This window comes from Argentina silus (assembly GCF_951799395.1).
Source record: "Argentina silus genome assembly, chromosome: Y".
NCBI classification, from domain to species: domain Eukaryota; kingdom Metazoa; phylum Chordata; class Actinopteri; order Argentiniformes; family Argentinidae; genus Argentina; species Argentina silus.
Genome location: NC_139654.1, coordinates 3,610,001 through 3,632,521, shown reverse-complemented (window position 1 = coordinate 3,632,521; position 22,521 = coordinate 3,610,001). Strand labels below are relative to the sequence as shown.

General features: G+C 48.1%; 3 protein-coding genes across 3 annotated transcripts in view; 1 reads left to right on the top strand and 2 right to left on the bottom strand.

The window, feature by feature from the left end:
* The window catches only part of LOC310823883 (uncharacterized protein), a 259,021-nt gene that overhangs the window by 173,481 nt on the left and 63,019 nt on the right, over nt 1-22,521 (bottom strand). The gene's annotated exons all lie outside the window — the stretch shown is intronic.
* LOC310823607 (uncharacterized protein) lies at nt 994-9,795 on the bottom strand (the record flags this gene model as incomplete). The annotated part of the gene is made up of 3 exons (XM_083696494.1): nt 7,986-9,795; nt 1,593-7,949; nt 994-1,337 (listed from the first exon to the last, which is right to left on the bottom strand). Exons 2-3 carry the CDS (start codon nt 5,230-5,232, stop codon nt 994-996), a joined length of 3,984 nt encoding a protein of 1,327 aa, XP_083552620.1. The 5' UTR covers nt 5,233-7,949; nt 7,986-9,795.
* LOC310823938 (tripartite motif-containing protein 16-like) overlaps nt 22,502-22,521 on the top strand; it is an 11,041-nt gene continuing 11,021 nt past the window's right edge. The window contains exon 1 of the mRNA XM_083696878.1: nt 22,502-22,521. This exon is cut by the window's right edge and continues 562 nt beyond it. Within this exon, the coding sequence (XP_083553004.1) occupies nt 22,508-22,521 (14 nt within the window). The 5' untranslated portion in view covers nt 22,502-22,507.

Genomic DNA, 22,521 nt, shown 5'->3' with positions numbered 1-22,521 from the left:
CATGAGAGGTAAGTACTCCTGGCTCCAACGCTTCCAAAATAAATCGGCCATGTATTGCACCTGTCTCCAGCGATGCCTTACGTACAGGTCATTCTGCTCAAAGATTCCAGGTGGTAGAATGGGCTTGGTTTTTAGGAGCAAGATGTGGTTTGGGGTAAGAGGCTCAAAGTCCTGTTGCTGCTGACTGTGGTGATTGGACGGCTGTTTAAGATGGCTTCCACTTCACACAGGATGGTCTGCAGCCCCTCATCGTCCAGAGTCTGTTGTCTCAAAACAGAATGGAGGACCCTTCTCACTGACCTTATGAGCCGCTCCCACACTCCTCCATGGTGGGATGCTCCAGGGGGATTGAAACTCCACTGTACACCCCTGTGAAGAAGAGCTCCTTCTACTTTCTTCTGGTTGAGGGCTGAGAGGGCTTCCCTGAGCTCCCTCTCGGCCCCGACAAAATTGGTGCCGTTGTCAGACCGGATATGTTTCACTTGTCCCCTCCTGCAGGTGAACCGTCTCAAGGCGTTGATACAGGAGTCTGTATCAAGAGAGTTGGCGACTTCAATATGCACGGCCCTACTAGTCATGCATGTGAATAATACCCCGTACCTCTTCAATGTGGTGCGTCCTCTTTTGACGTCGATAGGGCCAAAATAATCAACACCTACATTGGTGAATGCAGGCAAGTTTGGCTGGAGCCTTTCCTGTGGCAAGTCAGCCATCTTCTGCTCTCCGATTTTGGCTCTGTGCTGCCTGCACACGACACAATCTCCTATTATTTTCCTTGAGGCAGAGTTGGCCTTGATTATCCAGTATTTTTTCCTCAGCTCTGAGAGAATGTGGTTTCTCCCTCCATGTCCAGTTTTTTTATGAATGTCACGTAGAATGAGTGTGGAAGTGTGACTGCTTTTAGGGAGAATGACAGGGAACTTCATCTCCTCTGGCATAGCTGCCCGGCTCAAACGTCCTCCCACTCTGAGCATTCCCTCCTTCAACACTGGGTCAAGTCTGTAGAGGCCGCTCGTCCTCTTGGATGTAACAGATAATGGAGTTCTCTGCTTTCTCCAGATCTTCCAGAGAGACTGTTTGTCTGCCCTGTGTGGCTTTGACATCCGCTATCTTCTGGTCAATGGCCTTCTGAGCGTTTCGAGTAACTGTGTTTTGGTTGATAGTGGACTGAAGCACTTTCCTTCTCTGAGCCAGCAACTTCAAAGCTTCCTTTAGCTTCTGAAACCATGCCACTGCAACCTTCAGTCTTCTCCAGCTGGAGAAATATGTGATCAGCATGTCTGTGGGCTTGTCACCTCCTTTGCCGATAGTTGCAACGGTTGGGTTTCTCTTGACCTCTGAGTCATCAACAGAGAGTGTGATAGAGACCAGGGGGAACTGTGGCCTCTTCTGACTTCCAGATCATTTCTGGGCCATGAATCCAGCCTGTGTTCTTCAAAAAGGCGTCAGCTTTCTGCCCCCTAGAGGCAGCATCGGCAGGATTCATCTTTGTATTTACGTATCTCCATTGTGCCACCTTTGTGGCCTCTCTAATAGCAGAGATCCTGTTGGAGACAAATGTGTGGAACCTTGTGTGTTCATTAGCGATGTACTTGAGTACTGACTGGCTATCAGTCCAAAGTTTTGCAGCTGTAGCTGTAACTCTGAGTGGAGCATTTTATCCACTTTAGTGGCGAGCACTGCGGCAGCGAGCTCCATCCTGGGGATCGTCGTTTTCTTCAAGGGAGCCACTCTGGCCTTTCCTGTCATGAAGGCAACATGAACAGTGTTCTCCTCGTTCACGAGTCTCAAGTAGCTCACTGAACCATATCCTAGCTCGCTCGCATCTGAGAAGTGGTGCAGCTGCGCTTGCTTGTATGAGCCAAGGTTGCTTGGTTTGATGCATCGTGGGACTTTGAAATCCTTGATCTGCTGGAGATCTGCAGTCCACTTGATCCACCGGTTCAAGAACCCTTGAGGTACTTCCTCATCCCAGCCACACTGGATGCTGCAGAGCTCCTGTAGTAGCAGCTTGGCTGTAAGGGTGAAGGGAGCGAGGAACCCTAAGGGGTCATAAATGGAGCTGACCATTGACAGTATCCCTCTTCGAGTGGGTGGTTGTGGCTTGATGGTGACATTGAATGTGAAATTGTCCTCTTCCACCACCCATCGCACTCCAAGTGCACCTTCAGTTGGGAGTCTGTCTTTGTCCAGGTTGAGCTCCTTTACCTCTTTCGCTCTTCCTGCTTTAGGAATGGTGGCAAGCACCTGACGGTTGTTGGTTATCCATTTGGAGAGTTGGAAACCTCTCTGACAAGCAGACGTGAGCTCTGTGATGAGTAGACTGGCATCGTTCTCTGTAGACACAGACTTTAAGCAGTCGTCAACATAAAAATTGTTCAGGATTGTGTCAACCACTTCAGGTCTCAGATGTTTCCTGTTGTCTTCAGCTGTTCTTCTTAGCGCATAGTTTGCACAGCTGGGTGAAGATACAGCGCCAAACAGGTGCACCGTCATGCGATACTCCACAGGGGTCAGACTTACATCTCCACCAGGCCACCATAGGAATCTCAGAAAATCCTTGTCCTCTTCAGAAACCTTTACCTGGTGGAACATGGCTTGTATGTCAGCCATCATTGCGATTGGCTCCTGGCGGAACCTGAGGAGCACTCCTATGAGGCGATTGGTTAGGTCTGGACCTTGAAGCAATTCAGAGTTAAGTGATGTGCCGTTGAAGGATGCTCCACAGTCAAAAACAACTCTGAGTTTTCCTTTTCTGGGGTGGTACACCCCATGGTGGGGTATGTACCAGACCTTTCCATCCTTGCGCCTCAGCTGCTCCTGCGGAACTGCCTCGGCGTAGCCTTTGTCTATGACATCAGAGAGAAATGTTGTGTATTCCTCATGGTATGTCACGTTCCTTTTGAACTTCCTTTTCAGGCTTGACAGACGCTGTTCAGCCACATGGTGATTATCAGGCAGTGACACATCATCTCTCCTGAATGGCAATCTGAGACTGTAGTGTCCATCCACAATCTTGACTGAGTCCTCAGCAATCTTCATGAACCTTTTGTCCTCCATGGACATCTCCTTTGTCTCTTCATATGACTTTTCACTGAAGTCAGTGTTGTACTGTGAGACCAGCTGCTCCTGAATGTTGACCAGTGAAATCCTGTTGGCAGAGACTGAGTGACCTTTTCCTCTTCCTCCTCTCAGTGGTCCATTGACCACCCAGCCCAGCCTTGTCCTTACTGCATATGGACCCTCCCCTTGGCTGTTGATGACCTGCAATGGTTCCATTACCACTGGTGCATCAGTGCCAATCAATAGGTCAACATCAGCATCGATGCTGTGGAGTCTGACGTCCTTGAGGTATGGCCACTTGACTATATCACTTGGGTTAGGGATGTTCTGTTTTGTGACGGGCATGGTCTTGTGGGTGTATGCCACTGGGAGGGGTATGAATGTGTTGCCATGTAGCTCACTCACCTCCAGACCTGGGACAATATGACTGTTTACTGTCTTCTCTTGACCCATGGTGCGGAGCAGAATGTTGGTCTCTTTTCCTCTGATGTTCAACTGGTGCATGAGTCTGTCTGTGCAAAATGTGGCCGTACTGCCAGGGTCGAGGAATGCATATGTATGGATGATCTTGTTCCCTTTGTTGGATTTCACCTTAACAGGCACGATAGCCAGTGCACACTCCTCTTCACCGGCCCCAATATGGCCACCGGCCCCAATATGGCCACATGCAGAGAGCTTCACCCCATGGCTAGTTGAGTCCTCTGCTGTTCCTTGCACCGTTCCTTTTTCCTTGTCCAATGTTCCTATGTGAAGCACAGTTGGGTGGGTCTTATTGCACACTTTGCATGAGAGGCGCCTGTTGCAGTCTTTGCTCATGTGCCCTGGTTTGAGACACCCGAAACAGATTCCCTTTTCCTTTAGGAAACCAATCTTTTCTTTGTGCATTTTCCTTTTGAGTTGTGGACATGTCTCCATCATGTGTTCATTTGAACAGAACAAACAGACTTGCTCCTTCGTGAGCTGAGGTGTGGCTTGTGAGTTGCCATCTTGAGGTTGGGGTACGCACGCCACGCCGGTGGCGAAGTTGCTGCCAGTCACCTTCGGCTTTTGTGACTTGAAGGCTGTGGGCTTCTTTGCTGTAGTGCTGCGTGGATTGACTGTAGCATCCTGAATGTTGCCGAACACAGGGTCTGTTACAATCTTCACTTGTGTTTCAATGAACTTGACCAAGTCACTGAATTTTGCCCTGCTGTGCCGCCTTTCCTGTAGATTGTATGCTTCTGTTCTCCATCTTTCCCTGAGTTTAAAGGGCAACTTTGCAACAAGTGATTGTAGATTGGATGATAAATCAAGCTCCTCTAGGTATGCAATTTCAGCTATTGCATTACAGCAGCCCCTGAGGTACAAAGCAAATGCCTCTAATGCTTTGGAGTCTTCAGGCTTGATGGGGGACCAGGACAGGGCCTTTTCCATATATGCATTGGCAATTTTGAATTCATTACCGTAATGCTCTTGAAGCAGCTCTTTAGCTTTCACGTAGCCATTGTTTGGATCCATGTACATGCAGGTCCTAACTAGTTCTCTAACCTGCCCCCTGGTGTACTGTTCAAGGTAGCACAACCTGTCTTTTGCACTGTCAGTCTTGGTCTCTATGATGTGCTCAAAGGATCTGATAAATGATCTATATTCAACCAGATCACCTTCAAAGACCTTAATGTCCTTTGGCGGCAGAGATGACAGTTGCTGTTGCTTGATGAGAGCGGCAGTGATGTCATTTTGGCTCTGTAAGATGTTATACAGAGCTGCACCTCTTGGGTTTGTTTGTGGTGCTTGTTGTGCTGGGGCTTGCACAGAGAATGAAGGGTTAGGAAGGTTAAATGGTGGTTGGGTGTGCATAGGGGTTCCACTTTGTGTTACATTTCCACTTGCTGGCTGTGGCTGTGCACCTGTGGGCTGTGCGGCTGGCTGTGAGTGTGAACCTGACTGTGCACTTTGTTGTTGCCCATAAGCTGAATGTCCATGAGGTGGTGCTCTAGGCGTTACAGCGGGATACAGGAAAGTGGGTGAGGCAGGTGATGTTAGAAGGCTTTGATGGCTGAAATGAGGTCCTTTTGGGGGCACAACTGATGTGTCCACAGTGCTCCTTTGCACTGGTTCAGTTTGTTTTGAACTTGTTCCGGTTTCCATTCCAGAAGCTTGTGTTCCTGACTCCTCAAAATATTCAGTCATCCCATCATCTCCTTATGTTCTCGTCTGAGTCTCCATGCGTTTGCTGAAAACAGAGATTTTAGCTGAAGCAGCTTCCAACTCAGCTCTCAGTTCCAATGCTTCCTTTCTTTTCCTGATTTGTTCCTTTTGCCTATTGAGCATTTCCTCCTCATCCTCCAAGGCATGTTTTTCTATGAGCGCACTCAATTTTGCTTCCAAGGCAGCCTTCTCCGCTTCAGCCTGGGTGCATGAAGATGCTGTAGAAGAGACTTTGGAACTGACTTGAGATGCACTTTCATGGGGAGCAACATCAACAACAGCTTTAGCATCCTTACCATTAGTGACATCTCCATCATCATCATCATCATCATCAGTCATTTTGGGTGGATTTGACAGCCAGTTATTCACATGAGCGTTAAATTCATCAACAGAGGCTATTTTGGGCTTAAACCAATTGTCATTGTCTCTGTCGTCATCATTCAACAGCTTTTGATAGGTGGAATGTGCATCTTTAAATTCTCCGACCAAGGCATCATATCTGAACATATTCTCCTTCACCTCATCAATATTTGCCACATCCTTCATCAATTCAAGGACTATGTTCTTTCTGCGCGTTAACTGCCCAAGCTTGGCTTTTCTGGATGAACGCATTTCCTTTTCCTCCAAAACATTTGCGATGTCCTCCGAGCGGACTTTTGCCTCGCCATCAGTCATGTTGACACAAGCTGACTTTACTTCTTATCAAAACGGGATTGTTGTATCATGCCAAGTTCGCGTTCGTTAATTTCTTCGTTCAGCCCAGTCCTAGCACCAGGCGCTCCGTATTACAATAATGCGGTCCAAATTCAAACAAGCGTGGCACACCAAACAATTTATAACTCCTGGCTTTGTCACAAATCCACTCCTTTAGTGATCCTTAATCCATATTACATCCATCTTGAAGGAACTCTCATCCAATCTTGCAATTTTACATACCGCTCCGCGCTTAGCATTAGCATTAGCCGTCGTACGTTGATTCCTCCTGGTCCTTTGTTTGGTGCCACGCTGTTCCTCCAAACTCCACGTTTCCTTGGAAAACCCAGTAATCCACGGATCCACAAGCAAGTCTTTAGACTAATGTAGTGACTAAAACATTTCCTATTGTATGTCACTCAGGGTTTGGCTAGGTAGGCTGTAGTAGACGCTTGAACAAACGGAGACGAGAGTTACGTTGAAATAAAATGATCTTCGGTTTATTGTTCCATTTTCCACAAAAATGATATTCAAAATGCAGGCTATCAAAATTATAAAGCAATCTAGTAAGCTAAAATATGCTACCATTTGCGAACAAACAAACAGGCTGTCAAGGTCAAGATCAAGGTCTAAAGACTGTGTGCTTTCCTAGCCAAAAACCCCTACTGGTAGCCTTGGCACTTCCTATATAATAACGGACCTCTCCACCTGCAGGGGGAGCCACTAAACAGAAATCACCGTCACACATATTACAACATAGAAAATAAGCACTTTATGTCCCAAAAGAAAAATATAGAAATTGGCTCCTACACTGGTTACTGGTGGGCTTCACCTTGGATACGGGAGAGAGAGAGACAGGTCAGGGAGAGACAGACAGACAGGCCATCAGATCGGGGGGCATCACACAACAGGACGCCAGGTTGACCTGGTTACTGTTGGGGTTTCACCTTGGACATGGAGAGAGAGACAGACAGGTCAGGGAGAGACAGAGACAGACACCCACCTGGGCCCAGTCGTAGCGCTCCTCCAGGAGGCCCTTGTCCAGGACAGACAGACAGATCAGACAGACAGACAGTTCAGAGACAGAGACAGACACCCACCTGGGCCCAGTCGTAGCGCTCCTCCAGGAGGCCCTTGTCCAGGACAGACAGACAGATCAGACAGACAGACAGTTCAGAGACAGACACCCACCTCGGCCCAGTCGTAGCGCTCCTCCAGGAGGCCCTTGTCCAGGACAGACAGACAGGTCAGAGACAGAGACAGACACCCACCTCGTCCCAGTTGTACAACTCCTCCAGGAGGCCCTTGTCCAGGACAGACAGACAGGTCAGGGATAGAGAGAGAGAGAGAGAGATGTCGCAGAGGGCGAGACTAGTATGGCCTTTACCCGGCCTGAACATCACACTCAGAGTTACGTAGTTAGTAAGATAAGTCAGAGACCGGGGAAGGGTCCTGTAGCGACGGGTAAAGCTGCTTGTATACTAGGGGAGTGTACTCCGGAGGAAATGCCAAAGGATGGGGAGGCCAGGGACACCGTCAGTGTTGAAGAAGGGCCACCTGAGATGGAAGCCGGGGCACCGGTTGGGCTTAGTGAGCAGAGGGCATCCACTGAGGCAGAGAAATTACCCTTAAACACCCAGGAGATGGAGCCAGACTCAGCTGAAAGCAAGGCTATAGATACTGCACCGGTACACAGTGGACGAGAGTTGTGTGTGTGTGTGTGTGTCTGTGTGTATGTGAGTGTGTCTGTGTGAGTGTGCGTATGTGTGAGTGTGTGTGTGTGTGTGTGAGTGTGTGTGTGTCTTCCTCTCTCTCTCCCTGTCTCAGGGGCACACACACATACACACACACACACACACACAGCCTAGTGAACTGGCCTCTACCACCGATACTGACACCGAGTCGACTGACTCTGGATCCGCTTCTGATGCTTCTGAATATAGGCCAAGGGCTAGGCCCAGCAGGCACACCTATTATAGGCCAAGGGCTAGGCCCAGCAGGCACACCTATTATAGGCCAAGGGCTAGGCCCAGCAGGCACACCTATTATAGGCCAAGGGCTGTAATAGATAAACGTATGGGTCGTAAAACTCCCGGGAAGCCACCTAAAAGCCAGGGGGTGCAGGAAAAGAAGGTGGATACACCACCACCCCCGCCAGGATCTCCAACCTCCTTAGGCACGCCAACTCGACGGGGTTGGAACTGGAGCTTCTCTAAATCTTCACTGACCAATAGTAAGACAGACGGATAGGTTTTGTTATTTTCTCATTTTTATCGTTTTAAATGTTATCATGTTAACATTTTAATCACGCTGTCTGTAACCCCATTTTATGATATTTTAGCTATGCTGTAATGCTTTGAACATTAATTAAACATCATATCCTGCATTCAAAGCAACAGTGTCATGAAATGTAATGGTTTATAATTTTTACTTTAAATTGTAGAACTCAGTATAAGTCACATATCTCCTCCTGGTAATGAAAAAGGTTATAGGCTACTGTGCATGTGTTATCATAGGATCTGAAGGGTTATATCTGGCCCATTATTATTACCTCCATTGGGTATATTTTCCATACCGATAAATCTTGTATCCGCAACCACACCAACTGGCACTCATTGAGGTTAGAGAACCGCTTCTGTGCACGGTTTTATAGGGGTGACTTTTCAGTGCATTTGAAGTGAGTGAAGGAAGCTTTTATGGAGGAACTATGGGATTTTTAGGCTGTTAACAGCGGAGTGAATCTAACCACCACCGACCTACACCGGACCCCGAGGTCCAAACCTGTTACTAGAGGGTTGGTCCCGGAGCCCTGTAAAGGGCTTTGAGTTCTGGTTGTGAATTTTATATTTTTAAACTGAAACTCAACTTTTGCCGGGAAACAGAGACAGAGAGAGACAGACAGACAGACAGACAGACACACACACCGTCCAGGACAAACAGACAGGTCAGGAACAGACAGACAGACACCCACCTGGGCCCAGTCGTGCAGCTCCTCCAGGAGGCCCTTGTCCAGGTCCGACAGACAGACGTCCACCGGGGGGCCGAGGGGGGGGCGCCAGGATGACCGAGTCGAGTTGGGAGAGGGCGAGAGTGAGAGTGGTGTCATTTGTTAGCCTGTGTTAACGTGTGGTCGCGTCGTGTGTAATCATGGGCTGGTATCGTTTGTTAGCCCTGGGTTAGCGTGTGTTATCGTGGTGCGTGTGAGCCGGTGTTAGCATGCACTAGCATTTATTAGCATGTGTTATCGTGGTGTGTGTTAGCGTGCGGTAGCATGTGGTGGCGGTATCATGTGTTAGCCTGCGTTAGCCTGCGTTAACCTGTCTTACCCTGCATTAGCGTAGCGTTAGCCTGCGTTAGCTTGGCGTAGCGTACCAGACACCTTCAGCTCCTCCCTCTCCTCCGGTGTGATGGTGGCCTCGGCCGCATGGGGGGTGGAGCAGTCCAGGACGTCAGACTCCTGGAGAGACAGACAGGTTAGAGACAGACAGGTTAGAGTGAGAGAGAGACAGGTAAACAGACAGACAGGTTAGAGAGAGAGACAGACAGGTCAGAGAGAGAGAGACAGACAGGCGTGATGGTGGCCTCGGCCGCCTGGAGGGTGGAGCAGTCCAGGACGTCAGACTCCTGGAGAGACAGACAGGTCAGAGAGAGAGACACAGGTAAACAGACAGACAGGTTAGAGAGAGAGAGACAAGTTAGAGACAGACAGACAGACAGAGAGACAGACAGGCGTGATGGCCTCGGCCGCGTGGGGGGTGGAACAGTCTAGGACGTCAGACTCCTGGAGAGACAGACAGGTCTGAGAGACAGACAGGTTCAGGACAGACAGATTACAGAAAGACAGACAGGCGTGCCTGGGAGGGGGGAGCAGTCCAGGTTAGAGACAGACCAGACTAGTCGAACTAGAGAGAGGGAGAGAAAGAGAGAGAGATTAGCTGACCTCAGCAGAACCTCCCTCCCTCCCTGTTCAACCCTCCCCCCCAAACCTGCCTCCCCCCCGTCTCCCTGCCTGTGTGTGTGTCTGTGTGAGTGTGTCTGTGTATGTCTGTGTGAGTGTGTGTATGTCTGTGTGAGTGTGTGTGTGTGTGTCTGTGTGTATGTGAGTGTGTGTGTGTCTTCCTCTCTCTCTCCCTGTCTCAGGAGCACCCACCCACACACACACACACACACACACACACACACGTTGTCACTTGACTCACTAAACATTGACGCCTCTGGGCATGTGTGTGTATGTGTGAGTGTCTGTGTGAGTGTGTGTCTGTCTGTGTGAGTGTGCGTATGTGTGAGTGTGTGTGTGTGTGTCTCCCTCTCTCTCTCCCTGTCTCAGGGGCACACACACACACACACACACACACGTTGTCACTTGACTCACTAAACATTGACGCCTCTGGGCATGTGTGTGTGTGTGTCTGTGTGTGTCTGTGTGAGTGAGTGTGTGTGTGAGTGTGTGTGTGTGTGTGTCTGTGTGTTGTGATGGCCCAGCCGGTGAGCAGTGCCCCACAGAGACACCTGGTGGCCACAAGGGGGAGGCAAAGGCAGCCATGGGGTGTCGTGCTGGATGGGAGGTACTATCCCAGTTCTATGTCTTGGAGACTCCGCCACCAATCAGATGACTCAGCTCACCGCTCACAGGTGCGCTGAGTCAGCTCGGCGATCCTGAGGCCTTTTAAACTCCCCAGGACAAGCTGAAGACAGACTGGCTGGAGGAACGAGTCGAGACCAGACACCCGCTAAGCCAGTCTCATAAGCCAAACGGGAGAGAAAGCCTGGAAGACGGAGAGGAACCCCCCAACCGACCGGAGGAAGAGGTCAGTGAAAGGGACCCGATATCCCACTAACTTTGGCCTGTCTCTCTCTCTCTCTCTGACAACAAGAAGAACCAGGCGGAGCGCCGTAGCGCCAACCGCCAACCCGGTGAAGATTTGAGTTGCCTTTCGCCTCTCCCTTTTCCCCGCACCTTAGAAATAAAACCCTACGTTGATTTCACCGCAACCCCTGTTTCCGCCTGTTTCTATTCTCATTGGTTGACCCACTGTTGCGCCTGTCGACCAGGCTCCCACAGTGTGTGTGTGTGAGTGAGTGTGTGTGTCTGTGTGAGTGTGTCTGTCTGTCTATCTGTGTGTGTGTGTGTGTGTGTGTCTCCCTCTCTCTCTCTCACACACACACGTTGTCACTTGACTCACTAAACATTGACGCCTCTGGGCGCGCGTGTGTGTGGGTGTGCGTGTGTGTGTGGAGCATCCAGAGAGAGACGAAGTAAAGGAGGGAGGGAAGGAAGGAAGGTAGGAAGGAAGGGAGGGAGGGAAGGAAGGAAGGAAGGAAGAGAGGGATGAGTCTCACCTTCTCCTCCGCCGACAGTAAGGAAAGAAGAGAGGAAACAGGAAAGGAGGGAAGGGAAGGAGGGAGAGAAGGAGAGAGAGAGAGAGACAGGAGGGAGGGAGGGAGGGAGGGGAGAAGGAGGGAGAGAGAGAGACAGGAGGGAGGGAGGGAGAGAGAGAGACAGGAGGGAGGGAAGGAGGGAGAGAGGGAGAGAGACAGGAGGGAGGGAGGGAGGGAGAGACAGGAGGGAAGGAAGGAAGGAAGACAGGAAAGGAGGGAGAGAAGGAGGGAGGGAAGGAGGGAGAGACAGGAGGGAGAGAAGGAGAGAGAGACAGGAGGGAGGGAGGGAGAGAAGGGGGGAGGGAAGGAGAGAGAGAGAGAGACAGGAGGGAGGGAGAGAAGGAAAGAAGGAGGGAGGGAGGGAGGGAGAGAGACAGGAGGGAGGGAAGGAGGGAGGGAGAGAGACAGGAGGGAGGGAGAGACAGGAGGGAAGGAAGTAAGGAAGACAAGAAAGGAGGGAAGGAAGAGAGAGACAGGAAAGGAGGGAGGGAGGGAGGGAGAGAAGAGAGGGATGAGTCTTACCTTCTCCCCGGCCGACGGCGTCTCAGAGGACCAGTCACTCAGCATGGCGCGGATACAGTCCTGGAGCTACGGCAACAACAGACAGACAGGTCAGATGGAGAGACAGACAGGTCAGAGACAAACAGACAGACAGACAGACAGGTCAGAGACTGACAGACAGACAGACAGAGGGACAGACAGGTCAGAGACAGACAGACAGACAGTGTGAGTGCGTGTGTGTATGTCTGTGTGAGTGTGTGTGTATGTCTGTGTGAGTGTGTGTGTGTCTGTGTGTGTGTGTGTGTGTGTGTGTGTGTATGTGAGTGTGTATGTGTCTCCCTCTCTCTCTCCCTGTCTCAGGAGCACCCACACACACACACACACACACACGTTGTCACTTGACTCACTAAACATTGACGTGCGTGTGTGTGTGTGTGTGTGTCTGTGTGTGTGTGTCTGTGTGTGTGTGTGTGTGTGTGTGTGTGTGTGTGTCTCCCTCTCTCTCACACACACACACATTGTCACTTGACTCACTAAACATTGACGCCTCTGGGCGCGCGTGTGTGTGGGTGTGCGTGTGTGTGTGTGTGGAGCATCCAGAGAGAGACGAAGGAAAGGAGGGAGGGAAGGAAGAGAGGGATGAGTCTCACCTTCTCCTCCGCCGACAGTAAGGAAAGAAGACAGGAAACAGGAAAGGAGGGAAGGGAATGAGGGAGAGAAGGAGAGAGAGAGAGAGACAGGAGGGAGGGAGGGAGGGAGGGAGGGGAGAAGGAGGGGAGAAGGAGGGAGAGAGAGAGACAGGAGGGAGGGAGGGAGGGAGGGAGGGAGGGGAGAAGGAGGGGAGAAGGAGGGAGAGAGACAGGAGGGAGGGAAGGAGGGAGAGAGGGAGAGAGACAGGAGGGAGGGAAGGAGGGAGAGAGGGAGAGAGACAGGAGGGAGGGAGGGAGAGACAGGAGGGAAGGAAGGAAGGAAGACAGGAAAGGAGGGAAAGAAGAGAGAGACAGGAGGAAAGGAGGGAGGGAAGGAGGGAGAGAGAGAGAGACAGGAAAGGAGGGAGGGAGAGAAGAGAGGGATGAGTCTCACCTTCTCCCCGGCCGACGGCGTCTCGGAGGACCAGTCACTCAGCGTGGCGCGGATACAGTCCTGGAGCTACGGCAACAACAGACAGACAGGTCAGATGGAGAGACAGACAGGTCAGAGAGAAACAGACAGACAGACAGATAGACAGACAGATAAGACAGAGGGACAGACAGGTCAGAGACAGCATGGCGCGGATACAATCCTGGAGCTGGAGGGCAACAAAAGACATACAGGTCAGACAGACAGACAGAGAGAGACAGGTCAGATAGAGAGACAGACAGGTCAGAGACAGCGTGGCGCGGATATAATCCTGGAGCTGAACGGCAACAACAGGTCAGACAGACAGACAGAAAATGACAATAAAACGACATATTTAGTATTTATTTAATCACATTCATAATACACACACACACACGGTCAGTTCGTTAGAGCCAGTTAGCATTCGCCTTTAGCACCCCGTCAACACTGCACTCTGTAGGTAAATTCGTTAGCCCCGTTAGCATTAGCCTTTAGCACCCCGTCAACACTGCACTCGGTAGGTAAATTCGTTAGCTTCGTTAGCCCCGTTAGCATTAGCCTCTAGCCTCCCGACCCCCCCCCCCCCCCCCGCCCTTCTTACCTCCTCACTCGGGGACGACGGACACTTCTTCTTCAGCCGGCTCCGGTTGACGAGGTTCCCGGTGTGGAGGTTGAGCGTCGTGGCCCGGGTCAGAAACGAGGTCCGGGTACCGGTACCAGAGGAGCCGCCGGAGGAGACGGTCCCAGAGCCGCCGGAGGAGCCGGTCACAGAGCCGCCGGAGGAGCCGGTCCCAGAGCCGCCGGAGGAGACGGTCCCAGAGCCGCCGGAGGAGCCGGTCCCAGAGCCGCCGGAGAAGTCGGTCCCAGAGCTGCTGGAGGAGCCGGTATAGGAGACGGTACCACCGGGGGAGACGGTCCCAGAGGACCCGCTACGAGTACCAGAGGAGCCGCCGGTGTCGGTGGTTTCCATGGTGTCTGTCTCCCCTTCTCTCGTAAAGAAGAAGTAAATGTCGTAAAGATATAATAATAATAATAATAATAATAATAAAAAGATATCGTAAAATGAGGGAGGGGTGGGGTTGTCTAGCAACGAGGAACAGTTGGTGGGTTTGAGGGAATGTCGTAAAGGAAAAGAAAATGTCGGAAAGGGACGGGATATGGTGGGTTACCTAGCAACGAGGGGGTGGGGAGAGTGTGTGTGTGGTTTGAAGGAGTGTCGTAAAAATATTTTTTCAAAACAAATACGAACGGTGGAGGGAAAGGGGGGGGGTTGCCTAGCAACGAGGGGGTGGGTTTGAAGGAATGTCGAGTAATGATGACACGACGCGTTTCCACACACACACACACACGGTCAGTTCGTTAGAGCCAGTTAGCATTAGCCTTTAGCACCCCGTCAACACTGCACTCGGTAGGTAAATTCGTTAGCTTCGTTAGTTAGCCCCATTATCATTAGCCTCAGAGCCGGTAGAGGAGACGGTACCACCGGGGGAGACGGTCCCAGAGGACCCGCTACGAGTACCAGAGGAGCCGCCGGTGTCGGTGGTGGTGGTGGTTTCCATGGTGTCTGTCTCCCCTTCTCTCGTAAAGAAGAAGTAAATGTCGTAAAGATATAATAATAATAATAATAATAATAATAATAATAGTAAATGTCGTAAAATAAGGGAGGTTGGTGTGTTTGAGGGAATGTCGTAAAGGAAAAGAAAATGTCGGAAAGGGACGGGATATGGTGGGTTACCTAGCAACGAGGGGGTGGGGAGATTGTGTGGTTTGAAGGAGTTTCATAAAACATTTTTTTCTAAAAAATGTCGTAAAATACGAACGGTGGAGGGAAAAGGGGGGGGGTTGCCTAGCAACGAGGAGGTGGGTTTGAAGAGCCAAACTACATGGTTCTACTAGCCCTAGGGTTAGGGTCAGGGTTAAGGGTTAGGGTTAAAGTTAACTCATCCCCTAGGGTTAGGGTTAGGGTCAGGGTTTAGGGTTAAAGTTAACTCATCCCCTAGGGTTAGGGTCAGGGTTTAGGGTTAGGGTCAGGGTCAGGGTTAGAGTTAGGGTTAGGGTCAGGTTCAGGGTCAGAGTTAGGGTCAGGGTCAGAGTCAGGGTCAGGGTCAGAGTTAGGGTTAGGGTCAGAGTCAGGGTCAGGGTTAGAGTCAGGGTTAGGGTCAAGGTTAACTCGTCTCCTAGGCCTGTCTGCACATTTGGGTTGTCATGACGTTGCTAAGTGAAGTGTTAACACTGGAAAGAAAACGTCCCCTTTGGTTTCCACTGATGTTCTATTATACTAATGTTCTATTATACTAATATTCTATTATACTAATATTCTATTACATAAATGTTCTATTACACTGTTCTATTATACTAATGTTCTATTACACTAATATTCTATTACATAAATGTTCTATTACACTGTTCTATTACACTAATGTTCTATTACACTAATGTTCTATTATACTAATGTTCTATTACATAAATGTTCTATTACACTAACGTTTTATTATACTAATGTTCTATTATACTAATGTTCTATTACACTAATATTCTATTACATAAATGTTCTATTACACTGTTCTATTACACTAATGTTCTATTACACTAATGTTCTATTACACTGATGTTCTATTACACTAATGTTCTATTACACTAATGTTCTATTACACTGATGTTCTATTACACTGATGTTCTATTACACTGATGTTCAATTACACTGATGTTCTATTACACTAATGTTCTATTACACTAATGTTCTATTATACTAATGTTCTATTACACTAATGTTCTATTACACTAATGTTCTATTACACTAATGTTCTATTACACTAATGTTCTATTACACTGTTCTATTACACTAATGTTCTATTACACTGATGTTCAATTACACTGATGTTCTATTACACTAATGTTCTATTACACTAATGTTCTATTACACTGATGTTCTATTACACTAATGTTCTATTACACTAATGTTCTATTACACTGATGTTCTATTACACTGATGTTCTATTACACTAATGTTCTATTACACTGTTCTATTACACTGTTCTATTACACTAATGTTCTATTACACTGTTCTATTACACTAATGTTATATTACACTGATGTTCTATTACACTGTTCTATTACACTGATGTTCTATTACACTGTTCTATTACACTGATGTTCTATTACACTAATGTTCTATTACACTGATGTTCTATTACACTGTTCTATTACACTGATGTTCTATTACACTGATGTTCTATTACACTGTTCCATTATAAAAGATCTGTGATGTTATAAAGAATATTTCAGGTTCAAATTCTGGGTTTTTAGGATCCAGTGCTTATTGCTAACTGGCTGGATTCTAATCTCTCTGTTGTTGTAATACTAGTAAATGACCACCAGGTGGTGCCCCCATCTTTGGGCTAGAGGTCTGGGGGATAGGGTTCTGGGGGTCTGGGGGTCTGGAGGTCTGGGGTCTGGGGGTCAGAGGTACTGCAGGGGACAGGTGAAGTCTTCTCATGAGAGCCATGCCTCCCATGGCAGGGAGCGGTACTGCAGGGGACAGGTGAAGTCTTCTCATGAGAGCCACGCCTCCCATGGCAGGGAGCGGTACTGCAGCGGACAGGTGAAGTCTTCTCATGAGAGCCACGCCTGCCATGGCAGGGAGCGGTACTGCAGGGGACAGATGAAGTCTTCTCATGAGAGCCATGCCTCCCATGGCAGGGAGCGGTACTGCAGGGGACAGGTGAAGTCTTCTCATGAGAGCCATGCCTCCCATGGCAGGGAGAGGTACTGCAGGGGACAGGTGAAGTCTTCTCATGAGAGCCATGCCTCCCATGGCAGGGAGCGGTACTGCAGGGGACAGGTGAAGTCTTCTCATGAGAGCCATGCCACCCATGGCAGGGAGCGGTACTGCAGGGGACAGGTGAAGTCTTCTCATGAGAGCCATGCCTCCCATGGCCGGGAGCAGTACTGCAGAGGACAGGTGAAGTCTTCTCATGAGAGCCATGCCTCCCATGGCAGGGGGCGGTACTACAGGGGACAGGTGAAGTCTTCTCATGAGAGCCATGCCTCCCACAGCCCACAGACAGAGAGGAGAAAAGCAGCCTGCACCTTGGCTGCCCCTCACAATGTCACATGATGCATAGATATTACTGTACTAGATGATTACTATATAAAAATGAAGGAATACATGGAAAGTGAAGTTCAGAACATGTACAGCGCCTTCTGAAGGTATTCAGACCCCTTCACTTTTTACACATTTTCTTGTGTTATAGAGTAAATTTGAAATGGATTCAATTTAAAGAATTTGCCATCAATCCACACACAATACCCCAGAATGACAAAGCGAAAACACGATTTTTGACATTTCAGTACATTTATTAAAAGTGAAATACAAAAATACCTCATGGACAGAAATATTCAGACTTTTTGCTTTGACAGTCTTAAAATTAGTTAAAATGCAAAAATGTCATCAACAAATCACTCAATAAGTTGAATTGAGTACATCTTAATGCAAGGATAATAGTTCATGTCATTTCGGAATGAATATCTTTGTTTTTATAGGGTCTCTGATTTGCATAGGAATCAATTACACACTGTGTAGATTAGGATGTTCTGAAGACACTGTCCATGTTGTACTGACAGAGAAGGAGAGCTGTCTTCACATCCACTCCCTGCTATCTTACACACAGCAACGTGATCCAGCATCACAACTCAAACACCCAATCTAACCAACTCTTATATACATACAGACACTCTCTCCTGTGTTATTCTCAGAGTATATCATCAGTCTGACTTGATCATCTAATCATTCATCTGGATTGTTTCACTATCAGTTGCATTTCCTACTTCTGCTTTGTCAGTCTATTGCACTTTTTCACACATTTCACAATGAGCAAATAACCATCTGGTTCTCATCAACGGCTGTAGCCCTAAACACTACATACAGTGTGATCTCCCTGAGACTAGTTTCCACAGGGTCACTGAACAGCCATCGCTCCAAAGCCTAAACCCTGGGTAGAGGGGCTCAGTGAATGTGGAGTGGAATGTGTGCAGGAGGGTCCGTGTGTCAGAGGAGACGCTGTAGAAGGACAGAGTGCCGGCCGGCCAGTCCAGATACACTCCTACTCTGTGGGAGCCAGAGGAGGGGACAGGTATGTCAGTGTCCTTATTATTGTGCCAGGCGGAGTAACTTTTACCAGAGCACCTCAGACTCCAGGACTTGTCATTGTTTCCCAACCCACAGTCCTGACCCTCTCCTCTCCTTCTGATTCCTTTATATGTCACTCCTATATGAGCCCATCCCCCACTCTTCTCTACCTCCCAGTAACGGCGCCCAGTCAGACCCTCTCTACACAGCACCTGGTACCAGCGCTCAAATCTCTCTGGGTGATCAGGATACGGCTGCTTCTCTCTCCCCAGTGTCACCTTTCTGTTCTCCTCAGACAGAGAGAGGATTCTGTGTGCTGTGTTTGGGTCCAGAGTGAGCTCACAGGCATCTGATTGAGAAGGCAAAAATAATCATCAAATCAATACAATTTAATAAATTACAATATTCACAATGTCATCTTGTTATGATAACATTTTTACTTCACAAAATATTACTTATTAATTGAAAATGTTTTACAAGGGATACAACTAATTCACATTTACTAATATTTTAGATTTACATATGAATACAATACTGGTGCTCTGTTTGAACTCTACTGTACCCTGGTTCTTGAGTAATATCACAGTCCTGTTGTCTACAGCATTGGTGACTTACATTTGATCAGCCCAGGTTTGAGCCTGCACTCTCCACCATGGTCCACACTATATCAACCACAGAAGAACCCACAATGGTTGAATGACACACTCACAATCACGTGGAAAATAGATACTGTGCATTCATCTCATTGATACGTCCAGCCACATATTCAGCCTTTACCTGAGTGTCTGTAGTTTACAGAGTGGATCTTTCTGTACAGCAGAGAGCAGCGCCAGTCCTGAGTCTCCTGGGTGATTGTAGCTGAGGTCCAGCTCTCTCAGGTGGGAGGGATTAGACCTCAGAGCTGAAGCCAGAGAAACACAGCCTTCCTCTGGGACTCCACAGCCTGACAACCTGGGGAAATAGTGTCACTCCATCAGATATCAAGAATCTGATTATTCCTCTCTAATGTACATGTGCAGCTTTAAATCCTCTTCATTTGCCAGTTGAAAGACCACATATGAATGAAGAATACAAATAAATACATGCAGCCAAACGATCACTGTGGTGCAAGAATTCATGAGTGAGAGTTATAGTTGCTCTCAACAGGGGAGCAAGCAACCATGGATACATTTGTAGTGACTGGACTTCTACGTCTGGTATAATGTATTTGCTAGCTATTGGGTTAGTGCAGTATTGTGTAATCCCATGAGCTGATCTAAGGCCAGGTGGGTCAGGATTTGAGGAGAGTAAAGTTATTCAGACAGTGCAGACAGAGCAGCCCCCCCCTGCCACCACACACACGCACACACACACACACACAGGCACACGCGCACGCGCACACACACACACACACACACACACAAACACATATTATACAGTGTGGTATATTTGCTAGCCATTGGGTTAGTGCAGTATTGTGTAGCCCCATCAGATGATCTAAGGCCAGGTGGGTCAGGAATTGAGGAGAGTAACGGTATTCAGAGAGTGCCCCTCCCCCCCCCCCCCACACACACACACACATACACTCTTTGAAATTCTGCCTTTAACGATAAATAGAGCTGAATATGATGTAATTATAAGCTGTACAATAAATGATTGTTGCATTGTGTGTCTTATTCCCATGATCCCTCCTTGAGAGTGTGAGGGGAGACAGATTTCTCATCTGTCATTTATGATATTCTTATAATCAATATAGCAAAACAACAATCTATTTTAATCAGTATGACCATGTCATGAGGATTATAGTTTTTCAGTCATACACTGTTCATTGATTCCTTCATGATCAGTATTGGACTCGTTTATGATTCTATGTAGTAACGGTACGAATCAAGACAGCCAGTCAGGTTGACAGCGGTTATATCTGTCCCCTGGGTTATATCTGTTGGTGGGGATGTGCTGAGTCAGCTGCAAGGCCATCCTGACCTAAAGGTCGGCCTCTTGTTATTGAACTGTGAATGTGTTGCTGTCCCTCTGAAATGGTTTCTCAAAAACATATTATCTAAGAAAGGTAAGACAGTATCCTTCATCGATTTTTTTTAAATTATGAAGACCGCTCATCATGGTAAAATAAATGCACGCACGGGATGATGGTCTGGGAGCTGACAAATGAAAAACGTGGAATACAAATAAAGTGGTAGGACTAGTGTTGTCACAGTGAAGAGTTTAGGAAATGATTGGAAGATCATGTAAATGTTCTGTCTCCATCATTGATATCTGCAGTGCAAGTATCATTGACAATGTAATACACTTAGGACTGATGTGTCTGACAACAAATAAATACATGAAGCCAAACGATCACTGTGGCACAAGAATTTATGAGTGAGAGTTATAGTTCCTCTCAACAGGGGAGCAATTAACCATGGATACATTTGTAGTCACTAGATTTCTACGTCTGGTATCATGTATTTGATAGCTATTGGGTTAGTGCAGTATTATGCAGTCTCATAAGCTGATCTAAGGCCAGGTGGATCAGGATTTGAGGAAGACAAACATATTCAGATATTGAAGACAGAGCAGCCCCCCTCCCACCACACACATACACACACACACACACACACACACACACACACACACACACACACACACACACACACACACACACACACATTACATAGTAATTGATTGGAAGATAATATCCTTTGTCTGTCTCAATTATTGAGCCTTTCTGTGCAAGTATCATTGATTCCATAGAATGATAATGTAACAGACACTTAGGAATGATGTGTCTGACAACAACAATAGTCTCAGACCTCACCTCAGTGTCTGTAGTTGACAGTGTGGACTCCCCAGTCCAGCAGAGAGCACCTTCACCCCCCCGTCACCAAGATCATTATTACTGAGGTCCAGCTCTCTCAGGTGGCAGGAGTCTGAGCTGAGAGCTGAGGCCAACGCTTCACAGCATCTCTCTGTGAGGTGACACCCATTCAGCCTGAATGAGGAATACAAATAAATACATGAAGCCAAACGATCATTGTGGTGCAAGAATTTATGAGTGAGAGTTATAGTTGCTCTCAACAGGGGAGCAAGCAACCATGGATACATTTGTAGTCACTGGATTTCTACGTCTGGTATCATGTATTTGCTAGCTATTGGGTTAGTGCAGTATTATGTGAGCTGATCTAAGGCCAGGTGGGTCAGGAATTGAGGATGGAAACATATTCACTGGGTGCAGACAGAGCAGCCCGCCCTGCCACCGCACGCACACACGCACACACACACACACACACACACACACACACACACACACACACACACACACACACACACACACATTATATCAGAATTGATTGGAAGATAATGTACATTGTCTGTCTCAATCATTGAGCCTTTCTGTGCAAGTATCATTGATTCCATAGAATGATAATGTAACAGACACTTAGGAATGACGTGTCTGACAACAAGAACAGTCTGAGACCTCACCTCAGTGTCTGTAGTTGACAGTGTGGACTCCCCAGTCCAGCAGATCTCACGGTATTGCGTCGATAAAGATGTCTGGAACGCCGGAACCGATGTCCAGAAGTTGTCGTCGGCTGTACGATATGGACGCTAAACTGTTTTTAGCGAGAATACTTGAAATAAACACGCAAATAACCACTAATTCAGCGAGACAGCGGGCTTCGCGATGTATGCGCGCCGCCATCTTGGTACACGCCCTCCCTGCGTGATTGGTGGATTTGGTAGCAGGCTAGGTTGAGTCGCTCAGACGCTGCCTTTTGATTGGTCGATTCGCACGTCCGTCTTCTTCGCTACACGTGTTGTCGGTATTGACAAACATTTCAGTGACATGCGCGCGATGCAGTGCTAATATTAGCATGTAGCCTACTTCACTGGATAAGAATACAACAATAGCATTTAGCATACTCCACCGGCTATGAATGCAACGTTAGCATGCAGCCTACTCCATTGGATAACCCTACTACGTTAACATGGAACATACTCCACTGGATATCAAAACCAAGATGGCGGCGCGCATGCGTCGCGCGCATGTCACTGTCACTGAAATGATTGCAACCTGATGTGGTGTGTGTGGGAGGGAGCTGAGAGGGATGTAGGGTGGAGCATTACTCTCACACACACACACACACACACACACACACACACACACACACACACACACACACACACACACACCACTCCCCCGACAGTTACAGAGACACAGAACAAGGAAGTGTTCCGCCCACAAGCACTTCTAGGAAAACAAAACTTACAGTATCTCTGACACTCGACGCTGCTCAGTCACACACACACACACACACACACACACACACACACACACACACACACACACACACACCACTCCCCTGACAGTTACAGAGACACAGAACAAGGAAGTGTTCCCGCCCACAAGCACTTCTAGGAAAACAAAACTTACAGTGTCTCTGACACTCTGCTGCTCAGTCTGGTCGTGTGTGCAGCAAAATGGCAGAGAGCAT